Source organism: Anopheles maculipalpis, chromosome 3RL, assembly GCF_943734695.1.
Source record: "Anopheles maculipalpis chromosome 3RL, idAnoMacuDA_375_x, whole genome shotgun sequence".
NCBI classification, from domain to species: domain Eukaryota; kingdom Metazoa; phylum Arthropoda; class Insecta; order Diptera; family Culicidae; genus Anopheles; species Anopheles maculipalpis.
The window spans coordinates 64,046,464-64,067,010 of NC_064872.1; the positions used below are offsets into that span (position 1 = coordinate 64,046,464).

At 41.8% G+C, this 20,547-nt stretch overlaps 2 protein-coding genes across 3 annotated transcripts in view; one reads left to right on the plus strand and one right to left on the minus strand.

Annotated features, from left to right (window-relative positions):
* Nucleotides 1-20,547, plus strand: part of LOC126562844 (elongator complex protein 5) — a 561,590-nt gene that overhangs the window by 169,100 nt on the left and 371,943 nt on the right. The window lies entirely within an intron of this gene.
* Nucleotides 1-20,547, minus strand: part of LOC126560882 (acid sphingomyelinase-like phosphodiesterase 3a) — a 50,474-nt gene that overhangs the window by 20,180 nt on the left and 9,747 nt on the right. The window contains exons 2-3 of the mRNA XM_050216832.1: nucleotides 10,136-10,204; nucleotides 6,854-7,013 (exon numbers count right to left, since the gene is read on the minus strand). Coding sequence (XP_050072789.1) covers nucleotides 6,854-7,013; nucleotides 10,136-10,204 — 229 coding nt within the window. The remainder of the gene's footprint in view (nucleotides 1-6,853; nucleotides 7,014-10,135; nucleotides 10,205-20,547) is intronic.

Sequence of the window (20,547 nt, forward strand, 5' to 3'; positions counted from 1 at the left end):
CGCATTGGAATATTCATTCATTTGTTTGGAAAGGTTATCGAGGTAAACGATGCAGGGGGAAGAATTTACCAATGGTGTTTATTTCTAATGAATGGAATGTTTGGTTTAGGATTGTGGCATTGTGATGGTATAAGGAATTTAAAAGAGGTTGTCTGATAAATTTGAGAAAGATATTTCATGAGCAGCATATTCAATACAATTTGTAAAGCATATCATGTAAGAAAACAACTGTTCAAATGTTCAAATAAACATTTCTCGCACAACGATTGCGTTTTCGAAAAAAAAAAAATCCTGTTCCATTACATACATTTCACAACCACCACACACATAAAACACCTCTAGACAGTGAGTGAGTTTTGCACTTAATTGGCTATTTAATTAGAACCGAACGGAATGATTGCTTCCCCGTTCAACCACAAACCGAAGCTGCCAGATTTCGAACGCAATGTAAACACAGCATCTCCTTTACCGACCACACATTCGGAAGCTGTTTGGTGGTTGTGCTCCTCGGGCACACCACAAACATCCGGTCCGACCCTAAAAACGATCAAAATCGAATGCAAAAGAAATTATTTCATTTACCATGATTTCTTCTCCGGTATTTTCTTCGCATCGACCCTTAGATTCGCTTCCGTAGAAAAAAGGGAGAAGTGGAAAAACAATCCCACTCTCGACGGTTGTGTGGTTCTAATGAAATGAACCAGGTTGCTCCCACGCCGCCTACCCAAAGATCGGGTGAGTAAAAATAATACCAAAAAAAAAAGAAGCAGGGTTGTAGAAATTGGGAAACTTTCACGAACCACTGACCGCACATGGTCCATGCTCCAAAGAAGGCTCTATCACACAGCACGGTGAAAATCGAGGAAATGGACGTAAAAGTATTGAAAGGTTCAGTTTGCTTGCGGTACTTCGATCTCCCCAACTCGGCGACCCTTTTTTTTCTGCGCCACGCAACGAGTGGAGTGTCTGTCTGTGATCGTGTGAGGGTAAGTGGTTTAAACCAATTTCCTTATGTTTTTGCTGGGCTTTTAGCATAACTTTGCACACCCGAGGTAAGTGTCTGACGTGGGACGAAGCAAAACAAGAGAGAACAGGAAGAAGAGGATGAAAAAAACACGATGCCTTTCAACCTTACCCGGTAGAATGGTGCTATTTCTGTGTCATTGAAGCTTTTATTTTTCATCAACTTTTCGATAGAAACCCTAACTGCACTTTGCGTGGGGGAGTGTTGGAAGTTTTAGAAAATGAGGTAGCTGTGAAACTGGCTGACTGCAAGTTCGCTTTATTTTTTTTTTTTAACTGGCGTCTAATGGAATTGCACTCACGGCGCAAGTTTTGCAGTGGAACTACTTGTACGATAAATTAAACAGTTTGATTGCCAGATTTAATGAAAATGTTCCTCGTTCGGTGTGTTTGGATAAAGTGTTCAAATGACTTTTTCCTGTTGACCCCTCCGGGTATGTTTGGTCGGTGCAGTGGGAAAGAAAAAAATGTTGTCAAAGGGACATGGTTTGACTTTTTACGTTAATGACAGGTGAAATAGAAAGCTCATCTATTAAAGTTCTTATATTTTGCATTTATTATTTACTTCACAATGTATAAATTGTTAAATTTGCTTTTATAATGAAAGCATTGCTGTTTGAAAGCTCGTTACGGATTCTGTGATGTAAAACTTTTTGTCAACGTGTTTAAATATTTTTAATTTTGTACTCTTTTATCTTACCTTTACCCGTTTTTATTTTAACATAAACAGTATTTTTATAGTACTCTGCATTGCTTTTTATATGGTATTACATGTTGCCTAACGGCAGGCGCTGACGATTGGCCAAAGGAAATTGGCCTGTGGTTTGTTGAAATATAGTGCATGATTTTACTCGATTTTATTTATTTCTCATTCAGCTGCTGATTCTTGGTTCTTGGAGCTGATCATATGTACTTAGCACTTTATCGATTGCAGATGAAGAATAACTTAATGACAGTTGAGTATGCACGTTTTACGTCGGCCATTGCAACATCCTTTAATCCTACGCCCTGTGTACGTTGTTCATCACCATTCAATCAGCTTCTTAGCCATCTCGATTGAACCTCCTTGCGAAACACACCCGCAAAGGGGAAACATAATCCAGCATAACCATAATCGGCTAATAATAACTCCTCTCAGCGACAAGCACCGACTGATGAGGTAATGAAGCCTTTCGTATCCTCTTGACATACCAACATCATCACCACCGCCACTGTAGCAGGGAAGGATGCCGAAAATGTATAACGTGAATATGATGCCAATCCACCTAATTCACTAAGGCCTGCATCCACCAGCTCAACCGGCAAGCTCGAAATCCAAAACTGCGTGCGACGAGCAACGCAAGGAGTGACTCAAGTTAATTAAAATATTTTAATTAACTCGCACACCCGAGCCCGAACTACCGAACCAGTGGCTCTAATCAGACGGCTTCGCTTGATCTCGAAACAATTGCCCGTTTGCTCTTGAAGGGCTGCGCCAACCGAAGAGTGCCGTTTGAGCTCGCTAATGCCTGGTACCGGTTCAAATGGTTGCGAAATGTCCTCGTGCTGATGTTGCATAAGGATAATAGGAGGTTTGCCGGGTGGCAGTGAGTGGGTAGATGAGTGTTTGAAGAGCGAAACGTTCATACATATATAAACGCTCAATTTCACAGCACACAGACAAGAGGGCTCCGGGCACAAGGCAACGGAAGGTTGCCAATTGTGAAGGGGAAACTGGAATTCATTCTTGGTGTGGTGGAAAAGTGTGTTCAGGTGCGCGTAACATCGTTAGTAGAAGAAGAAAAGGAAAAAAAACTAAGGGGGAAAGGATGCAATCCAGTTGCTCTTCTTCATGTTCAGGACAAGGAAAGCTCTTGTCATAGTGGGAGAAACTTGTTTTGCACTAGAAGAGGGTCTAGGTTCAATAGACTCTTTCTTGCACAGCACTTGTAGCAAAACCCCCGGGTGTGTGAGCGTGTAGGGCCTTGAGTAGGGTAGAACATCTTTCCCCAGCACAGCTTTAAGATTGCACCGCAGTTGGGGAGGCAATCTTGTACTGTCTTGACCTAGCACCACTTCCGGGACGGAGTCATCCGAGAAGGGTACAGAGAGGTCATGGAAGGGTGGCAAGAATAAAAATCTGAAACCAAGCAATGCATACCAGAATAAGAAGCGTACGTCACTTGTGAGCGTTTTGCGCCATATAAAAGAAGCTTCCCGTGAATGTCTTGGAGTTTCGTTAAGTGGGCGTATGTTGTGCTGGGGGAAGTCGACGGGGAAACCCTAGCACACTTCATGTTGGGTGTGCAGGAAAGAGGAAGTGTGGATTATTTGGGCAAAGATTTTATGATTTCATTGCTGCCAGGTTTGGAGTCGAGCCAAGATTAATTTTCCGAAGCCGAGAAAATTGTAGTCCCGAGAGATGGTGCTTGTGGAGCATTAAAGCTGATGATAGAGCATTAAACGTAATAACCTTTACGTGTGTGTTTGTTTTGGAAAAAAATATGAATAAATAATGTTTTACTCATAGCTTTCAGTTCACCCAACAGGAACAGAGTCCAAACATGCGAGTCGTTTTGATTTGAATGCGATACGATTCTTGTGGATGTTGTATTGCAAAAGCTAAAATCAATAAAATATAACAAAGCTCTTAAGAAGTGAGCAACATGTCCCAATCGAACGGCCAAAAAGTAAACATCCACACTGCCGACATTGATATTTGGGGAATTTCGTCTGGAGTTTGTGTGATAGCCAAACAGTACAAACGAAATGTGAGTACGTCGGTGGAAAATTCGAATGCACCAGTTCCACATGTGTGACTCCACACGTCTCCTAAGCTCCCAAGAAACCGTACCATACCGAGAAAGGAGCGCTCCGTTCGTAAGCTTCTGTCTTTTTTTTTCTTCTTCCAAAGAAATATCATTTAATATTAATTGAATTTCACCTCGAATCGAACAGGCGTATTTCAAAGTCTTCCTCGTGTGTGAAAGCCTTCTCTCGATTTCCCGAATTGTGTCCTCCGAAGGTGCCGAAGGTAAAACACTCAAAGCTTTTGCTCTTGTGCACCTTCCAAAAACATGAAAGAAATGGAGAAGAATAAGTAGGGAACGATTGGAGCAGACTCCGTACACGGAGGATACAATTCATGTTTCACCAAGTGTGCTCGCGAAGTGTTTCGTTTTATCGAATCAAATGTATCCTTGTTTTCTGTACCTTTTACCCTCGCCTTCCACTAAACGCACATCAAGATACAACAGGGGATGCGTACGGTTGTGCTGGAATGTGGCCGTACGGGGGGTTTTGGTTCGGAATTACTCGAGTACGGAAAGAAAATTGCCTATCAAAAATGGAATACACACTCAGGATTTATTTCCTCAATGTACAGACTGCTTTTTCATATCACTAGTGTTGCTTTATTGTGTGTGCGTGTGTGTGGATGTTTCCATTTCGGGATGGTGGAAAATTCCGAGGAAAATTAAAACCCAAATACTCAGCCACCGGGTTAGCAATTTGATGCGAAACAAGCGATTGTAGCACAGCATCCAGTACGATGGCTGAATATGAAATATTTATTCAAAAGAATCTTTAATATGACAGCAGAACTTCCGAAGTTTTGCTAGAACTGTAATGTATAGAATCGTAAAGTAGCGTTATGAATGTATGTGACGGCTTTGAGAGCTTTGAGTAGAGACACTGTAGCTATATTACTTTAAGATAAACTTAAGAAAAATTGCATTGCCTTTAATTGCAAAAAAGCATTGCCTTTAATTTATATTCTGCTCTATGCTATTAAAAGGAAGTTTCACTACAAAATCTAGCTTTTTGCCGTGTGACAATTCTTTTCTGTTCTCAGCTCACATTTCGTTTGTCAGAGGGTTTCGAAAATTCGACTTTTTCATTCTTTTTCTATGTTTTATTCACAATTGTCCTACCTAGATACTGTGTGTCGGTGGTAATCGATGTTGTGCTGTGAATCCTTCCACGAACACGATAACGAACCAGAGGTAAAAGATGCCTTTCGGCCGAGGATCCTGGTTTCGTTTTTCATACAGACACCCATACACGCGTATCCTGACACAGTCGCACAGCACATGTCCGTCCGTTTCGTTCGTTCCGATTCGACTGCTTTGAACTTTCGACGCATCGTGATTGTATTCCCGTCGACTCGTCTCCGTAAAATGGCAATAGGAACGCGGCAGACAAAATACTGGTGAATGGCATTTTAACATTTACTTTTGTGCGTTGTATTATGTTGGCCTCGTTCTTTCGGATTCTCCTCACTCGCTGCTGTGTACAGGCATCAGACACGATTGAGAAGCAGTCAAGCATTCGATCAAACGTCACTGTAAAAAGCGTGTTGTTTTCTTGTTGTCTTTTTGAGCTTGTTGGCTGTTACCGTAAGGCTAACGCAATCAAATGCTCACACGTTTTGTCGTCATAGCTGAGCTATCAAGCATCAAGAAAATGAACAACGAAAGCGAAAACAAAAAAAGGATTTCGGCCGTATTTGCAAGAAATGATAACGCGCTCTGTTTTGTGAGGCCAGCACCAGCATTTCTGCTCACAAACGAACACCAAACTCCTATTCACGGTGAAGGAAAAACACGAGGAAGCGTACGGGTAACCGGAGGACGCATGGGATCCGACATTTTTATCATTCATATCGCGTTCAGCGTTCGGGAGCAGCATTACGTAATTTCTGATCAAATATTCAAAACGTTAGATGGCGCATGAAAATAGTCGGAAGAAAAACACGGCCACAAACACGGTCAAATGAATAAAAACGGTTATGCTTGAACCGATGGAGGCGCCCAGTAGCGCTTAGATGGATGTGCCCGCAACGTGCCCCATCGAACAAACAGCAAGAACAAAATTCATCCTCTTGGTGAGTGGTGCTTTTTCTTACGATTTCAAGCAGCCAAAAAGACAACGAAAATGATGCTGTTTTATTCTTCCGTAAATGGTCATATCGAATCGAGGAGCGCAATCCACCCAAATGGACAGTCGGGGCGAACACCAAAAAAACTCTATCCGGTGACCAGTGTTACGAGGAAGTTGTGGTCGTACAACCACCACCTGCCAATGCATCGAATGATTTGATTTATACTGGTCGAGATTTTATAGCGATTGTGGGAGAATATTAATAACACCCCGGGTCGAAGGGTACCCGTTTCGATTCATTTCCGTTTCTCGGACAACCAAAGAAAGAGAGAAAAAACAACCCCAAAAATGGTCGCCGTACTTCCTTGTAAACCCACTGGTTGCAAATGTACGGCAAAAAAGTACGTTACACAAAACCCAACAAAAGAGCGATCAACGGATCGCAATGGTGTGTGCGCTAGCTTCTGTTGCGCCGTGTTCCTTTCCCGGGATTGCTTCGCTTTCTTGCAAGACATCATAAATTGTACCGACTGTCGATAAATCACGCGCACTAAAGTTTTTGAGTGTAGGACATTGGGTGTATGTGGAAGTGTTTCGTTCCTTTTTTTCCGAACTCCCAATCCAGTGTTTGCTTTTTTCCTGGTCCGATCGTTTGTCGCTTCGAAAGCCAGTTTATGGCAAGTAATGGCATTTTGAAATGGGAAAATCTGGAGCAAAATCAAGACACACATACACGGAAAAAACCTTCCCCTTGAAAGGAGGAAAAAATATATCCCCTTTTCATGGACGCAGCAGGTCCAGTAGTTCCTTTAAAAATGGATTTTCTCGCACAAAACTGGACTCCAGTTTGGAAACCATTTCGGAGCAAATGCGGGGAGAAAAAAACTCTAAAAATATTTTACGCCATCGCGCACGGTACAGATCTGGAAAAAAACTGCAAAAAAAAAACCACAACTAGAGACACACTTACCCAGTCCACAGGACAAACTCGACGTTATCACCTTGCTTGGACTTCATGGCTTGCGTGGCGGATTCCAGCAGGCTCCATGGGCTGTCGCACATGTAATCTCCGTACAGTCCCGGCCGTTTGGCGCTAGCCGTGTTCGAATGATGCTCGTTAAGCCAGCAACCTGCGGATCAGAATAATCAGAAACGAGTCAGTTTTTTGTGTGCATGTGTGAGCGTGAGCGAATGAGAGCGAGTGAAAGAGTGTAGAAAAAAGTTTTCTTAAAGTAGAACAGAAAGAAGAAAAAAAAGCTCTCGACAAAAACATGGCCACATACACACATTTGCCCAGGTCTCTCGCGTTTGTTTCGACCGGAGACATCGGCTCGATGGAGAAATTTTTGGACTAGGTAACTTGAGGCGAAGTGAGGTGGAACGGCATCCGGAAGAAACTGGACGAACGAACGGACAACATCCCCAAACTCAACGGAACAATGCAAAAGGATTAGCTAGCGCAAGCTGCATACCGGAGTACGATTGCAGACACGCCACGGACATCCTCCTGCGCCATAGCTGTCCCTGTTGTTTAACAGCGTGGATGTGAGCGGAATTAAGCTGAGCTACTTTGGCCCATTCGTGTGCAGAATGTTTTGGGCCTTTTTCTGATCGGCATGAAGGCACCGAGCAGGAGCAGCAGGGCTGGAAGGCTGCAAACCGGTTGGAAAAACTGTCTCCACACTTTTATTGGATAAAGTCAGTCGCCTGCTTCGTCTTGCTTACGATCACTACATGCACGGACACACGTATACACACTCTCAACCATAACCAGCAATCAGGGACCAGAGTTTTGACAATGGCGCCACTAGAGTCGTATTACTTTTCCTCTGGGGTTTTTCTATCCCGTCTTTTTTTTATTTGACTTGCTCGTTGCTCATTTTACTTTTTCTGGAGCGTTGCAACAGTGGAGATATGTTTCATTTTGCTTGCTAAATTGTTCACCAGCGTCCCACCGGCACGGAAAGAAAGGACGAGAGTCCCCATTCAGCACCCGGGTTGGCCCAACTCAAATTAGGTCATCCGGAGAGATTTGCAGTTTTGCCAGCCAAACGTGTCCTTATGCCGGGAAGAGATATGATGGGATACTCGAAAAAAAAAAAGAAACTTTATCCCTTCCGGCGGTGCTCGCGGCTTGTATTTGTTTTTGGAGAGAAACAGGAAAGGAGGCGGAAGCCGGAAGGGATGGTGTGTAAAGAACTGTACCTCTTTTCATGTTTCTTTTTTTTTTTGTTCTAGAGGGAATAATCGGGAATAAAACTAAAATGGAAGTGAATGTCTTTTTTCCCTGTATCACAAAACGTATGTAACATCCGGCAGTAGTTTAATGTGCAGTAATGGTTTTATGATTAAGTTAGCTACTACAAACACCGCCCCCATCCTTTCCCACCGGTGGGATTCAGAAAAGCTAATTCAACAACGATTGGCGTGGGAATTTTATTGTAAAATAGAAATTTCATCCATTCAAAAGCTGATTCATGATTTGCACTAATGAAAACGTTGGTTTTCCCATTACGGCACAATTGATGCCTTCATTTAGGAGTGTAATTTGATATTTAAATCTGTGGTATCCTTTATTCATAATCACACCAGGGAGCATAAAGGGATGTGTTTTTTTCGCACATTCTCACCCTCTATTGTGAGTGTGCATTCGATACGATATTAATTGAAGTGTTAATGTCCGGCCGAGAGAAGCAATCGTTTCGATTTAATCAACCTCATTCATTCGGTGGCCTTCATTATCGACCGATACATACGACCGGAAGTCATACAAACGGGGCCTTTTTTTCAACGCGTTCCGTCAAGGTTTCCATGCGTGAAAAGTTGTGACCCCGGGGGGGGGGGGGAGGTTGATTTTCAACGACCGCTGGTGCATTATTAGTTTAGCTTTTCAATTATTAATTTCAGTCACCTAAACACGCTTTGAATTTGATTCAATAAACATATTTTTTGTGGTGTGTCTGAAGGTTCTGAGTGGAAATATCAATTAATAAATATAGGGTGCTGGTTCGGAATACAGTTTGTTGGTTGTGTTTGTTGTGGCATGTTGTACAAAGGATTTTGTTTTATAATTTTGATTTGTGGATGGAAATTCTAATGGATTATTTTATTGTAAAAATGGCATAGTTGTATAAAGGAAATGTTAACTGCCACAATTCTATATTATTAGTAAAACATGATTTCGTTGTATTTTTTTGCAATTTATTTTCAACCTTCTATAGAAATGTTTTGATTGAAAAAAGAACATAATTTTGAATAATCCATTCTAAATTTCCATTCCATTCAATCCTTTTTTTAAATGCAAAAATTGCAGTAAAATTTCTGTATGTGGCTGCATTTATCAAATTTCTGTCCTAATTTCAATGTATTCTTTTCGGTACTTATTTCCATCTATAGTGTTTATTGATTATGATCATGCACATTTTCTAATATTGCATGGTAACCTCACCTTAGTACTGATGGCTTTAAAACATTATTAACAGACATTGCATATGTTATTCACGTACATAAATTAAAATTATAGAGAACAGACTATAATTATGGGAATCCAAACCATGCTTCCTTTGGAATGACTTCTTCAAGAGGTAAAGCACATGTTACATACAATTTGCCTAGATAAATACAATCAGCATTCATTTACAAGCACTTTGGATTTAATCAAACTCACTCCAAACCGATCAAACGTAAAAATTTAAACGTTTTCTTTTGTCCAATGTTATTCAAAACCCAGTCCATCGTACGATAATCATAGCTAGCAGTTGTAAGTGCCCTTTTATCAAGGCTCAGTACATTTCCCCATTGTACGTCTTGAGACCGGTTTTCCCTGTAGACCGTTTTCCCATTGCGGTCCACAAAATCACATATGTGATACGGCATACGGTGTGCAGATTCGGCATTCCTTCGCCAACATACTTCGGCATGGAAATCGGATTCCTTCAAACACTTCGATTATCTAGTGTGCGTACCGTCAATGGAATGCTTTACGAGCTGAATGCTTTCTGTGCATTACACTTGGTCGTTACTATACGTTGGTAACGGTTCCAGGCAAACTCTTCTACCAGAGTGGGTGTTGTTATCACAATAGAAGAAGAAGAAGAAGAAGCAGAAGGAAACGATCTTCTAGGAATCTAATATTTGTCGGTGGTGCGTGAAATTTTTGTAATCAAACTCGAAAAAGAAAAATGGCCAAAGGGCCAAAACCATGGAGATTGTTGAAAAAGAGCGAAATAACAACAAGTACGGCAATACTTACTGCGAAAGATATCACCCTTGGTAGTGTAGTACGTATCCAGATGTAAATCCGTTATGTGCCAGAAGTAGCCTGCAAGCATAAATAGAAGAAGGAGAGAGTGAAAAAAACCCACAATAAGTGAAATATGCTTCAGAGCAAGAAGAAAACTGGGAAAATCAAATACAGCAAAACAGCGGTAAAACGATTGGGAAAATATAATTCACAGGAAAGTACATGTGCGTGTGTTGGCACCCGGTGGCAGCGCAACTTCCCACTCACAGTTCTGTTAACGAGAATCTTATTTATTTACCTCCAAAAAGAAAAAGAGATTCACATATTTTTTTCGCTAACCGTATAGTTGGTTGTTATTTATGTTTCACTGATACACTTGCAAAAATGGTCGCTTCCCAATGTCGATGAATCGATCCCGGTTAGCATTTATGGGTGGGTAAGATGAAATAGTCTGAGTATAAAAAATACACAACCCAGCACAAATAAATCGCTTGTGGAATGTGCTACTAGCAGGTAAATAACGGAAATAGGTATAAATAAATAAACGATCCGTGCGTGTATTGGACCACTCTCGCGCGTTCCCGCTTGGCGCTTAGTTCAAGGTTGTCTGCCTCTACATGTTTCCGCATCACAAGCAACAGCAAACGCAACAGAGCAAGCGATCCTTGTTTGCTGGATTTATTTTTGCCCTTATGTTAAATTTTACCGCTCCGTGATAATTGGAACTCAATATCAACTGATAACGGTGTTCGATCGATTCGATTTGAGTCGCGCTTTGTTCGGTGCAGTAATGTGAGGAGTTTTTTTTTCTCTCGATCTTCTCAAGAGTTCTGCTTCTATCAAGCGAAATAAAAAGGCAAAAGCGAAAGAATCCAGCTAACTCCCGGCGGGAGATTTCTTAAGTGAAAGGTCGAAAAAGGATAAACGTTAAATATATGTTTATGCCTCGAAGACGAAGATCGTGAAGATGCTGACGATGTGAGACGGTCGAAGCCTTTTTCAACCTCAACTCGTGAAGTACAAAGAGTTCACCGAAAAGGTATCGAGTATCGCGTGTTATGCTGATACACGAATGCCACTGTGCAAAACCCAAGGATGAAGATCTCACGTAGCAGAGGACGAACGAAAGCAGAAACACACAAATAGACATGCACATCGACTACACAACCGCTTCCGTTTCGAGTTCCAACGATGTTCGTCGCATTTCATCTTTTTTTTTTCAAGCCATACATCAACAACAGACCACACAGAGGCGAGACCCAACCCATCCAATCGGATAGGATTTTTTTTCCTCCGTCACACCTGATCTGGGTACATTATTGATGCATAGCGGTAGACAGAAAAGACAGAGAAAAGGGATCCCTTGTAAAGGATTTTATCGTTCGCCGGTGCTTAAGACCATCATCCTGTGTCCCTGTGTCGTCATAGCTACCCACGGCTACCAGCCAAGATATCGGCGAAGGTTGCGCACCTTCACAAATCATGTCGCTACTGCTAGAGACTTTCCTTCTGCTTCAGATGCCCGTACGTCCTAGCGATTGATCGAAGCTCCCGTTGCGCTCAGCGGAAGGTGAAATGTAAATAAAGACTATGCTAACCAATTTGTTCATCGATTTTTCTTTCCAGCAAACAACATCCCACCGAACCACCGAACAACCGTTTGTGCGCATTAAAGTGTGTTTCCTGGTTGATGCGTGGCACTGGCACTGTTTGAACTTGCTCACCTTGAGATGGGTGGTTAGACTTCTTCCATATACACCAGCAACACACATCAGCAAAAAACGAAAATCCCCACTCACGCAACAAAGGATAGTAAACAAAAACAACAATCGCGGTGAGCTGCTACACCCGCGATACCATTATGCGCTCGGTCGTCCCTTTCGGTCGCGGTGTAGTTCTACACAATTCACAATCAGGTTGAGCACAGTTTTTTTTTTTTTTTACAAATCGCGTTCTTGTTCTTTCATACCAAACCAGGCACCCCACGTACGTGGGACCGTTGGGAACGCTTCGATCTTTATCGAGTGAATCGCTTTTACCTGTATGACTCTATACACGCGGGGCAGTGAGCTTTTTATTTTGGGCAAACACTGATAGAAAGAGAGGTGTGGTATCGTAGATCACGAAGCTTTATCACTGAAGAGCGAACCGTGGCGATGAGGAGAGTGGAACCGTTATGGATTAAAGTGTTAAATCAAATGAACGGAAACCGGATGGCTTTTGGTGGTTGGAGTTGATACGTAACAGTGAGCTTCGATTACATCATGCGAATGGTTTTTCTTTTTCACGTTGACGCAACAATCGATACACAGTTTCGGCGTCTTACTGGGAGGGGGTTTTGTTTTGTGTTTGCTGTTTGCTTTCGTGTCAGCGCAAGGGAACGTTTGAGTGACAGGTAAATCGATGCGTGCAAATTAAGCTACACACATTTTAGCGGTGTGAATCGTTTTCGTTAGGGATTTTTCGCTTTTAAAGGAAATGTTTTAGGCTTAACACATTTTTCATCGTTCAAATTGATTTGTTATATTAGAAAAAAATCTTCTTTCCTTCTTTGAGCTTTTCGCAACGCTTTGGCATACTTTTGTTTTTTGTTATCCATGTAGGACGGTAGTAGTGGCATATTTGAATTAATGTAAATTATGTCTAGGGTGAATGGAACGCATAAATCTCTGCAATTAGTAATACCAAATAAACTAAATTTGATTTTTTTTTTGTTACGTTGTTCAATTGGATATTATTGCTTAACAAATTCGAGTAAAAATAAATTGAAATCTATTTAAGGCGAATTTTAAACAAACCGTAAAATTACTTTGCGCAAGACATATTTTTCTGAGCTGTTCGACGCTTTTGTCGTAGAACTTTTATTACAAGTAATTTGATTTCCTGCATTGCACGATAAGCCATCGAATTCCAGTATCGTTTTTCCAAATCGCACACAAGATGCTTTAGCAACAAGTGTGTTATTTGTGTCAAAATTATATGAAAACATCAGTTTATTCAAAAATTGTTTAAATGATGTTTCGTTAGTTCGAGCACAAAACCATTCAGACAACATCAGCTACATTTGCAAGCGTATTGGCCAAGGGCAGACGAAAGTCGACACCGGCCACGAGCAGACACGCCAGAACTGCATCGCGCACTGGATGATGCAGCAACCAGACACCAACGCATGCGGCACACCGAAGTGACGTTCCGCAAAACAAACCATTCAAACAAATAGGGACCAAACAGGAACCAGACAGCCACAGTTATGACGTTCAGTGAATCGGACAGGTTATAAGTTAGGTGTGCTGGACTAAGATCCAGTACACCAGATCCAGATTTTTTAAACCTATTTCCCTACCCATAGAAATAAAGAGAACTATACTCAGCTGTTATGGAAAACAATAAGTTATTGTTTATTCATAATTTATAAATTTACAATCTACGATTGAAGTTGATTTAGTGAGCATACAAAATAAAAACTTAATACCATTATCAAAACATAATTCAGTTCTAGAATTAGACCAGATTCTAGAAGATAGACCACGGATTTGCAAAAGAAAGTTCGGGGGTGCTTGGCGGGTTCAATTTCGAGAGAAGTGAAGTAACTCTAGATGCTGCCGGATGGATCTTCAAAATTCATCTTCCATAACCACAATACACATAGCAATAGAACCAGATCAATCATAATATTAAACACACAAACAAACCCTCCATCATCAACTCCCACAGTATACGGCTGTAGTTGTAACCGAGCATGCCCGGGATAAGGCAAAAACACGGACGAAATGGCTTAAGAAATTTATAAAACAAAATGAAGAGTGGAAAAAAAGGCACCGAGCAGTGCACACAACACTTCACTTGCAATAAAATAACAAAAATGGTTTAAGGAAATGTCATACAGCATGTATTTTTTTTTTATTTATTTCTAGTATGATGGCTCTTTGCCGTAAGATCTCATTAGAAATGTAAAAGGATTGTATTAATTTTGGGTGCATATTAAACGATGCAAAAGAAAAATTTAAGCTCATTTAAATTCCTATCACTGTCTGATTTGAAGGTGTAAGCTTTAGCCAACCAGTTTAATTTTTTTACATTAGATCGTCCATTTTCTTTACCTTAATCATTACAATCTCTGCTAAATTAAGTCACCCACCGGGCTGCTTAAAATACGATTTACAGTAGTAAAAAAAGAGAACACTTCAGGTGTTGCTATTTTCATTCGCTCCCTAAAGCGATGTTCATTAAAATCAAACAGTATCGCATGATAGGCATACATTATTCTACCACGTCACAAGGGGCAAAACGCAACATAGCGTTTCATACGTTCGTAACTCACCGAGTTTGGTGGCTGACTTTTTTGTCCCGCATTTTCATTTCAAACAAATGGGCTCTATTTCTTCAGACAGACAGACAGATAGCGACGGGAGACAGAAGTTTCGGATGCAAAATAATGTGTACACCACATCTGTGCTTTGGCGAGCATTAAAGCACATTTATCTTGATGCTGTGTGCAAATGCTTCTAGCAAGGAATATTCGCGTCCGTGAGTGTATATTACGGTTACACGACGCGGCGTCGCAGGAAAATTTATGAAAGCATAGGTGTGAAAAAAATTTCAAACCAAACATAAACCAACACATAACACTACGACGAAGATGTTTGTGGATGTGTTGAAGAATTTCATTTACTCAAGTTTATTGGTATCTCATTGCTTAACGAATGTTGTCTATTATTTTCATATTCGACCACAGTCAACAAACAATATTAAACCAGGAAGTTGTGTGTATATTAACGTTATTGAATTTTGTACCATGTGGCAGCCAATGTGACATGCTAGGAGTCTATCAGGAATGGTAACAAAACCGCAGTGATATCCGTTACGAACCGTGCTAGTAATGCTGTTAGCTGAACTTGTTCAGCAAGCAAGGAAACAAGCAAACTGATACGGACACGGACACTTCTTCCAGGAAAATTGCCAAGGCTGTTATTCGTCCGGGGAAGCCAGCTTGAGGAATATCTTATTTCCAATTCTGCGCGCGAAGAAAATAAGCAATGAAAAATGTCTTCATCGACCTGAGAAGTACACAATAGTAGACCCACAGCATGAGGCCTTTTTCGCAGTCTAAACAGCTTTCATTGTTCAGCCGAAGTTTCACTAATGTGGCCAAAGTTTTACAATCACGTTTATAGATCCTTGCAACGAGAAATGGAAAACGGCGCACAACTTCCTAAGCTACAATTTGGGCCGAATGTCTCTATACTTGCGTAACGGTCTATCACTACACCTTTTATTTACGCCACAGGTTTCACATTTTCTCGTGATGAAAAGTTGATTAAAAAAGCTTCACACGACGTTCGCACGTTTTGCTGGCAGATCACAGCGTCTTCTCCGAACCGAATATGACAACACGGTACGGCACGGTTCCAATGAAATGACAGCACTCAAACCTGAACTTCCCATGACCGAGTGCTGATGTTCGCGTGTGCACTGTAACCATCCGGCCGTGATGCTGAAGCTTAAAGATATAGAAACATCACCATTACCGAGTTCTTGGCTGGCAGGAAACGACCGTAAAACTAATCCCCTTTTCCGGAGGTACTTTAATTATCCTGTTTATTTCCTTACTCACACACTTATACAGACACACACAAACAGTCGGACAGACATGGCGGTCGGGAATGTTGTCGACGTGTTAAGGAATTGCTCGTACCAGAGTTGGCATTAACGAGCGAGCGTAGATAGATAACGCGCCATTTACACAACTCCATGGTTTTTTTTTCGTCCTTAACGCAAGAATAAAAACTGCTTTTTAAGCTTTTTTAATTGGTAGTTGACTGGTTTTACCGTAAGGATTGACTTTTATTTGCACGAAGAAGAAAAGTAGGGAATTTTTTATAGTTTAATGCCCTTTTTTGTACGCGTGACAAATCCACACACTGGTTCCGTTTTGTTCTCCAAAAAGTTACTACACGTTTGTTTGATTAAACAAAATATGAATTGAAAAACTAGTTTCTCAAAATAACATAATAAACCTAGTTTGCCTAAAAAGAAATATCATTTTTGTGTGGTAAAAGTACATCCGATCTCACGATAGTTTTATTTCACTAGGATTGATGCAGTCTTTTCATTTCGTAAAGACGTCTTTTTCTACTTCATGAGTCATAAAATGCATGCCACGCCATAAGAACACGACCTCAAGCAAAGCTTAGCTCCGGCTCATACCATGGACAACATTATCATCATCATCATCAGCAACATCAACATCGTCTTCATTTCAGGACCATTTCCAACCCATCAGCTACTATTGCTGCTGCTGCTGCTGCTGCTGCTGCTGCTATAAGGTTGAATGTAAGCAACCAAAGACACCGTCATGTGTGTTCTTATCAAGGTCTTCCCGTGGAACGGATCATTCTCGTCCATAAATCGGCCACGTACCAAAGCAGCAGGAGCAGCGCACTATCCTACCAGCCTGTCAGGGACCAAGATTGGCATTTTTGGTTCTGGTGTGCAGATAATACCTACTCAACCTCTACCACCAGGAAGCATCAAAAGCTCAGACGAGCACCGAGTATCGCATTGAACAGCACCAGAGCTATCAGACGCTACTTGCTACACACCTGGCGAGATGCATAGGGTAAGGTCAACTCATAAAAAAACGCCGGCACTCCGTACGACGCGACCCCTTGCCGTCGAAGAATGATGGTTGATAAATAATAAAAAAAAAAACATGAACCTTAAAAATGGAAATTTTCATCAACCTTCTTCCCGGCCTTTCAACAGAACCCGGTAACGAGCTTATGGTAGCAACTTTGTTATGTCGAAAAGGATTTACACCATGGTGGTGCGGAACACACATACGCGTGTGTCTGTCAGTCCATCGCTTTTGAAAGGAAGCCATGATTTTTTTTTCTCTCCAGCTTGATTCTTCCTGCTATAACACTTGCTGCTCCTGAATGTATGCAATGCCGTGTGTTGGGTGGTATAAATTCAGTGCAAAGTGGTCGAAAGTTTGAACGAGAATTTATGAAACCAAGGCTCTCTTAAAAAGAGTTCCATAGGGAAAAAGGAAAAATAGCCCCCTCATATTTTTCCCACATTTCCCATCCCCCCCCCCCCCCCCAGCTTAACATCTGTTCGGTTGTCGTCGTAGTGATGTGTTAATTCCAGCTCGGATAATCTGATCCGCTTAGTTATGAAACGCTGGTCTCAACCCTCGGTTCCAGTGTTTTCTGGTCCTCCCTGGCAACCGGTCCGACCCGAGAGACACTTTTCCCATTCTAAATGGGCATTTGCTGATTCTGACCGAACCATTTGGTTTTACAAAATAATCCCCAAAACATTTCAAATGTACGTGTGAGTGAGTGTGGTATGACTACAAAGAAAACCATTTCGCCCAGTAAGGTTGCCCAGTTCCTGGAAGTGGAACGTTCTGCACCCTGTAACGACAGTCATACATTTTCGATGAAAACCACTTTAGAGTTGGCCCAAAAATAAAACCCTTGCCGGCTCCATTCCCTCCCGGGGGTGGCTGTTTGTTCTGTGTAACTGGTGCACAGTAAATTATGACCTAAGCTAATTTGTCCAATAAACTTTGTCCAACCGAATATAATCTAGCACTAGGAGTAATTTAACGAATGCGCTGCCACGGCACACTTTCCTCGGGCAGTAGTTGGTGTTTTTTTTTTTTTTTGGGGATTTACCGAACAAGACTAGACGAAGGAAGCTCTGGAGGGTCATCTAGTTCACAATTGCTGTGTGCAATTATTCCCAGTGAAGCCTCATTCCATACACCAAGAGAAACAGGACACGAAATGACCCAGACCCGATCTTTGGCAGAACCTGGTCCGAATACCCACCGTAGTTGTTGTAAATGGGCCAAAATGAAGGCATAAATCACTGCACCAATCGTTTTCTCGTTTGACCTCGAATTAATGCCACAAAATTGCCTTCTTTCCCTGTTACCGACCGACAGATGCTTCCATGCACCAACACATTTGCCGACTGCCGACAAATCTCGGTTAAACGTGTAGGTCAAGCCGGTTCTTCTATCCATCCGTGCATGGTTGAATCTGAAGTTACTGTGTGTTTTCCACAATTTTAGCCATCCGGCGGTTGTTTCTTTTTTGTCTTCCTTCTGTCTTCTAAGCTGGCTGTGGTTTGGGGAGAAAAAAAATGCCCCGACAACAAGATGACGCCATAGATGGTACCAAGGAGAAAAGGGAGAGTTTGACGTTCCGAATTAAAGACCTGCAAATCCGTCCGGTGGGTCCATTACTAACAGACGTGGAGGTCAGTTATCGAGGAGGGCTAGTAAATTGAGTGGAAATCGAGGTTTCATTGGAAGACCTAGAAAACTGGTCAGATTGTCTTACCGCACACACGCTAAGACATACATACATCCATGTACTTTTTATGCCTGCAACTTACATACTGCAGGATCACTTAGGATGGATGCTCTACTGCATCATGCATTGGTTTCCTTGTGTGTCTTGTGTTTTCTGGCTGGCTTGCCGTACCCTTTAGATGCATAGTTTTACGGGTTCATCTTGCTCACTCACCTCCAACGGTGCCTCACCATTACGCCACTCATCTAGTACCGGAAGACTATGCTGCAAATGCTGACAGTAGCAGTAGTAGCAAAAGTACCAAACGAACAGGCTTATACGCTGAATCCTTTCGACCAGACCAGCCACGGACCAAGGAACACAAAAAAGAGAATTTAAAGCCTACCTCACTCTAGCACACATACACAAAACCAGTCACACATGGTTGGGCACATGGTTCGGAGTAACAGAAGGTGAAACGGTTAGGACTGGTTGGCCGGAATCAGCATGAGTCAGCTTCTAGGTTTCACACAGAAACGTGAAAAGTGACTGCAGAGATTTTTACGTTAGAAATACGTTTTTCTCCCTTCTTTGCTATATGAACACATGTGTGTCTGCGATTGGGAGCTTTTTCTGTGTGAGTGTGTATGTATGTGTCCATTTTCCATTTGCACATATTTTGTGTTCCGTTCATTTGCACCGAAGAATTTTTGTTTCGAAAGGCACACACGTGCGCAAAGAGGGCCCTGGAAAATGCTTGCGTGTATGTTAACAGCATTCCTTACCGGTAGGGGTGGGCAAGGTTGCATGTACCGGAACGAGGCCCAACCGGGAGCTGAGCTATCGTAATGAGAAGGAAATGGCACACATTTTCCCTACCATTCAAAGCAGCCCTTACTGGCAAATGTATGTGGCTTTGTGTTTGTGTATGTAAAGAACTTAGGAAGCGGAAACCATTTCTGCAACGTCAACGTGTAGGAGACGGTTAGCTTTCATGCTCAATTTAATTGATACGACAGCGACAGATGAACATTTTGCCTGAGTTGTGGTTCCGATGCCATTTTTTGTTTTATTCTCCTTCTCTCTCTCTCTCTATCACTTGCCTTTCCGGTGAGCCGTGTGTTTCCCTGTCTATTGTCATTGTCCTGTGCTGATGAATGCTTTTTATTTAGACGTGATGTGGTTAGAGGTTTTCCTTCGTTGTGGTAACGTGACTGCGTGCTAGGATGAAGAGCAAAAAGGACCTTTTTTGGAATGTTATGAATTTTGCATGAGCTTAGGCGCACATCCTTAAAGTTGGGTGGATTGAAGGAATAGAACAAAGCTGTTGTAAACAGAGATGATGTTTCGAGTAAAAAATTATAAATTTTTTTATAAAAAAAAGCAAAGCTTGGAAAATTAGCTATAAAGCTTTAGAAAATAAGTCCACGATCAGAATTTATTTTAAATGCATGCATTTGAACCATGTTTTGGTTAAGCTCCCAACTGTTACCACCTAAAAAAATATAAATTCACCACAAATAGGACTGGATTAGGTACGATCTTAAAACATAATTCTAAGAATCCAAAATGATGCCACTAAAAGCGCGCACAATGTAAGCAAATGTGACAGCTTCCTCATTGTGTCGAAGCGTAAACATTGCACAGCCGTGTCCTTCCTTCCTTTTTTTTGTGCGTTCGCTCGTTAGCTAGCCAATGTCACGTGCGCCCATTGCAAAGCATCGGTACACTTCACTGACCATCGCTCTTTTGCTAACAACTTTTTTTGATTGCCCTTGCGCCGGCGAAACATGCCATAATTATTCAACTTCTTCAAGAAGTGAACGCGAAAAAGTGAAGCTCCTCGAGCCGTGGGTGCTTTCCGAACCGATCGACCGACGCACGCTGAAAGCGACATCATTATCGCACTCATCGTCAACACAATGTCATCATTATCGTCTGCTCGGTCAGACATCTAGTCACAGGGCTTGCCAGTTTCTTTGGAGCACATTCTCATGTGCCCCCCCAATTATCGGGCCCGCTGCTAAAGACGATGGATGGATGGCTTTCGGTAGCACTGGCGAATTGTTCGAGCCGGCTCCCTAAGGCATTGCGGTAGGGCGAGTTATGAAA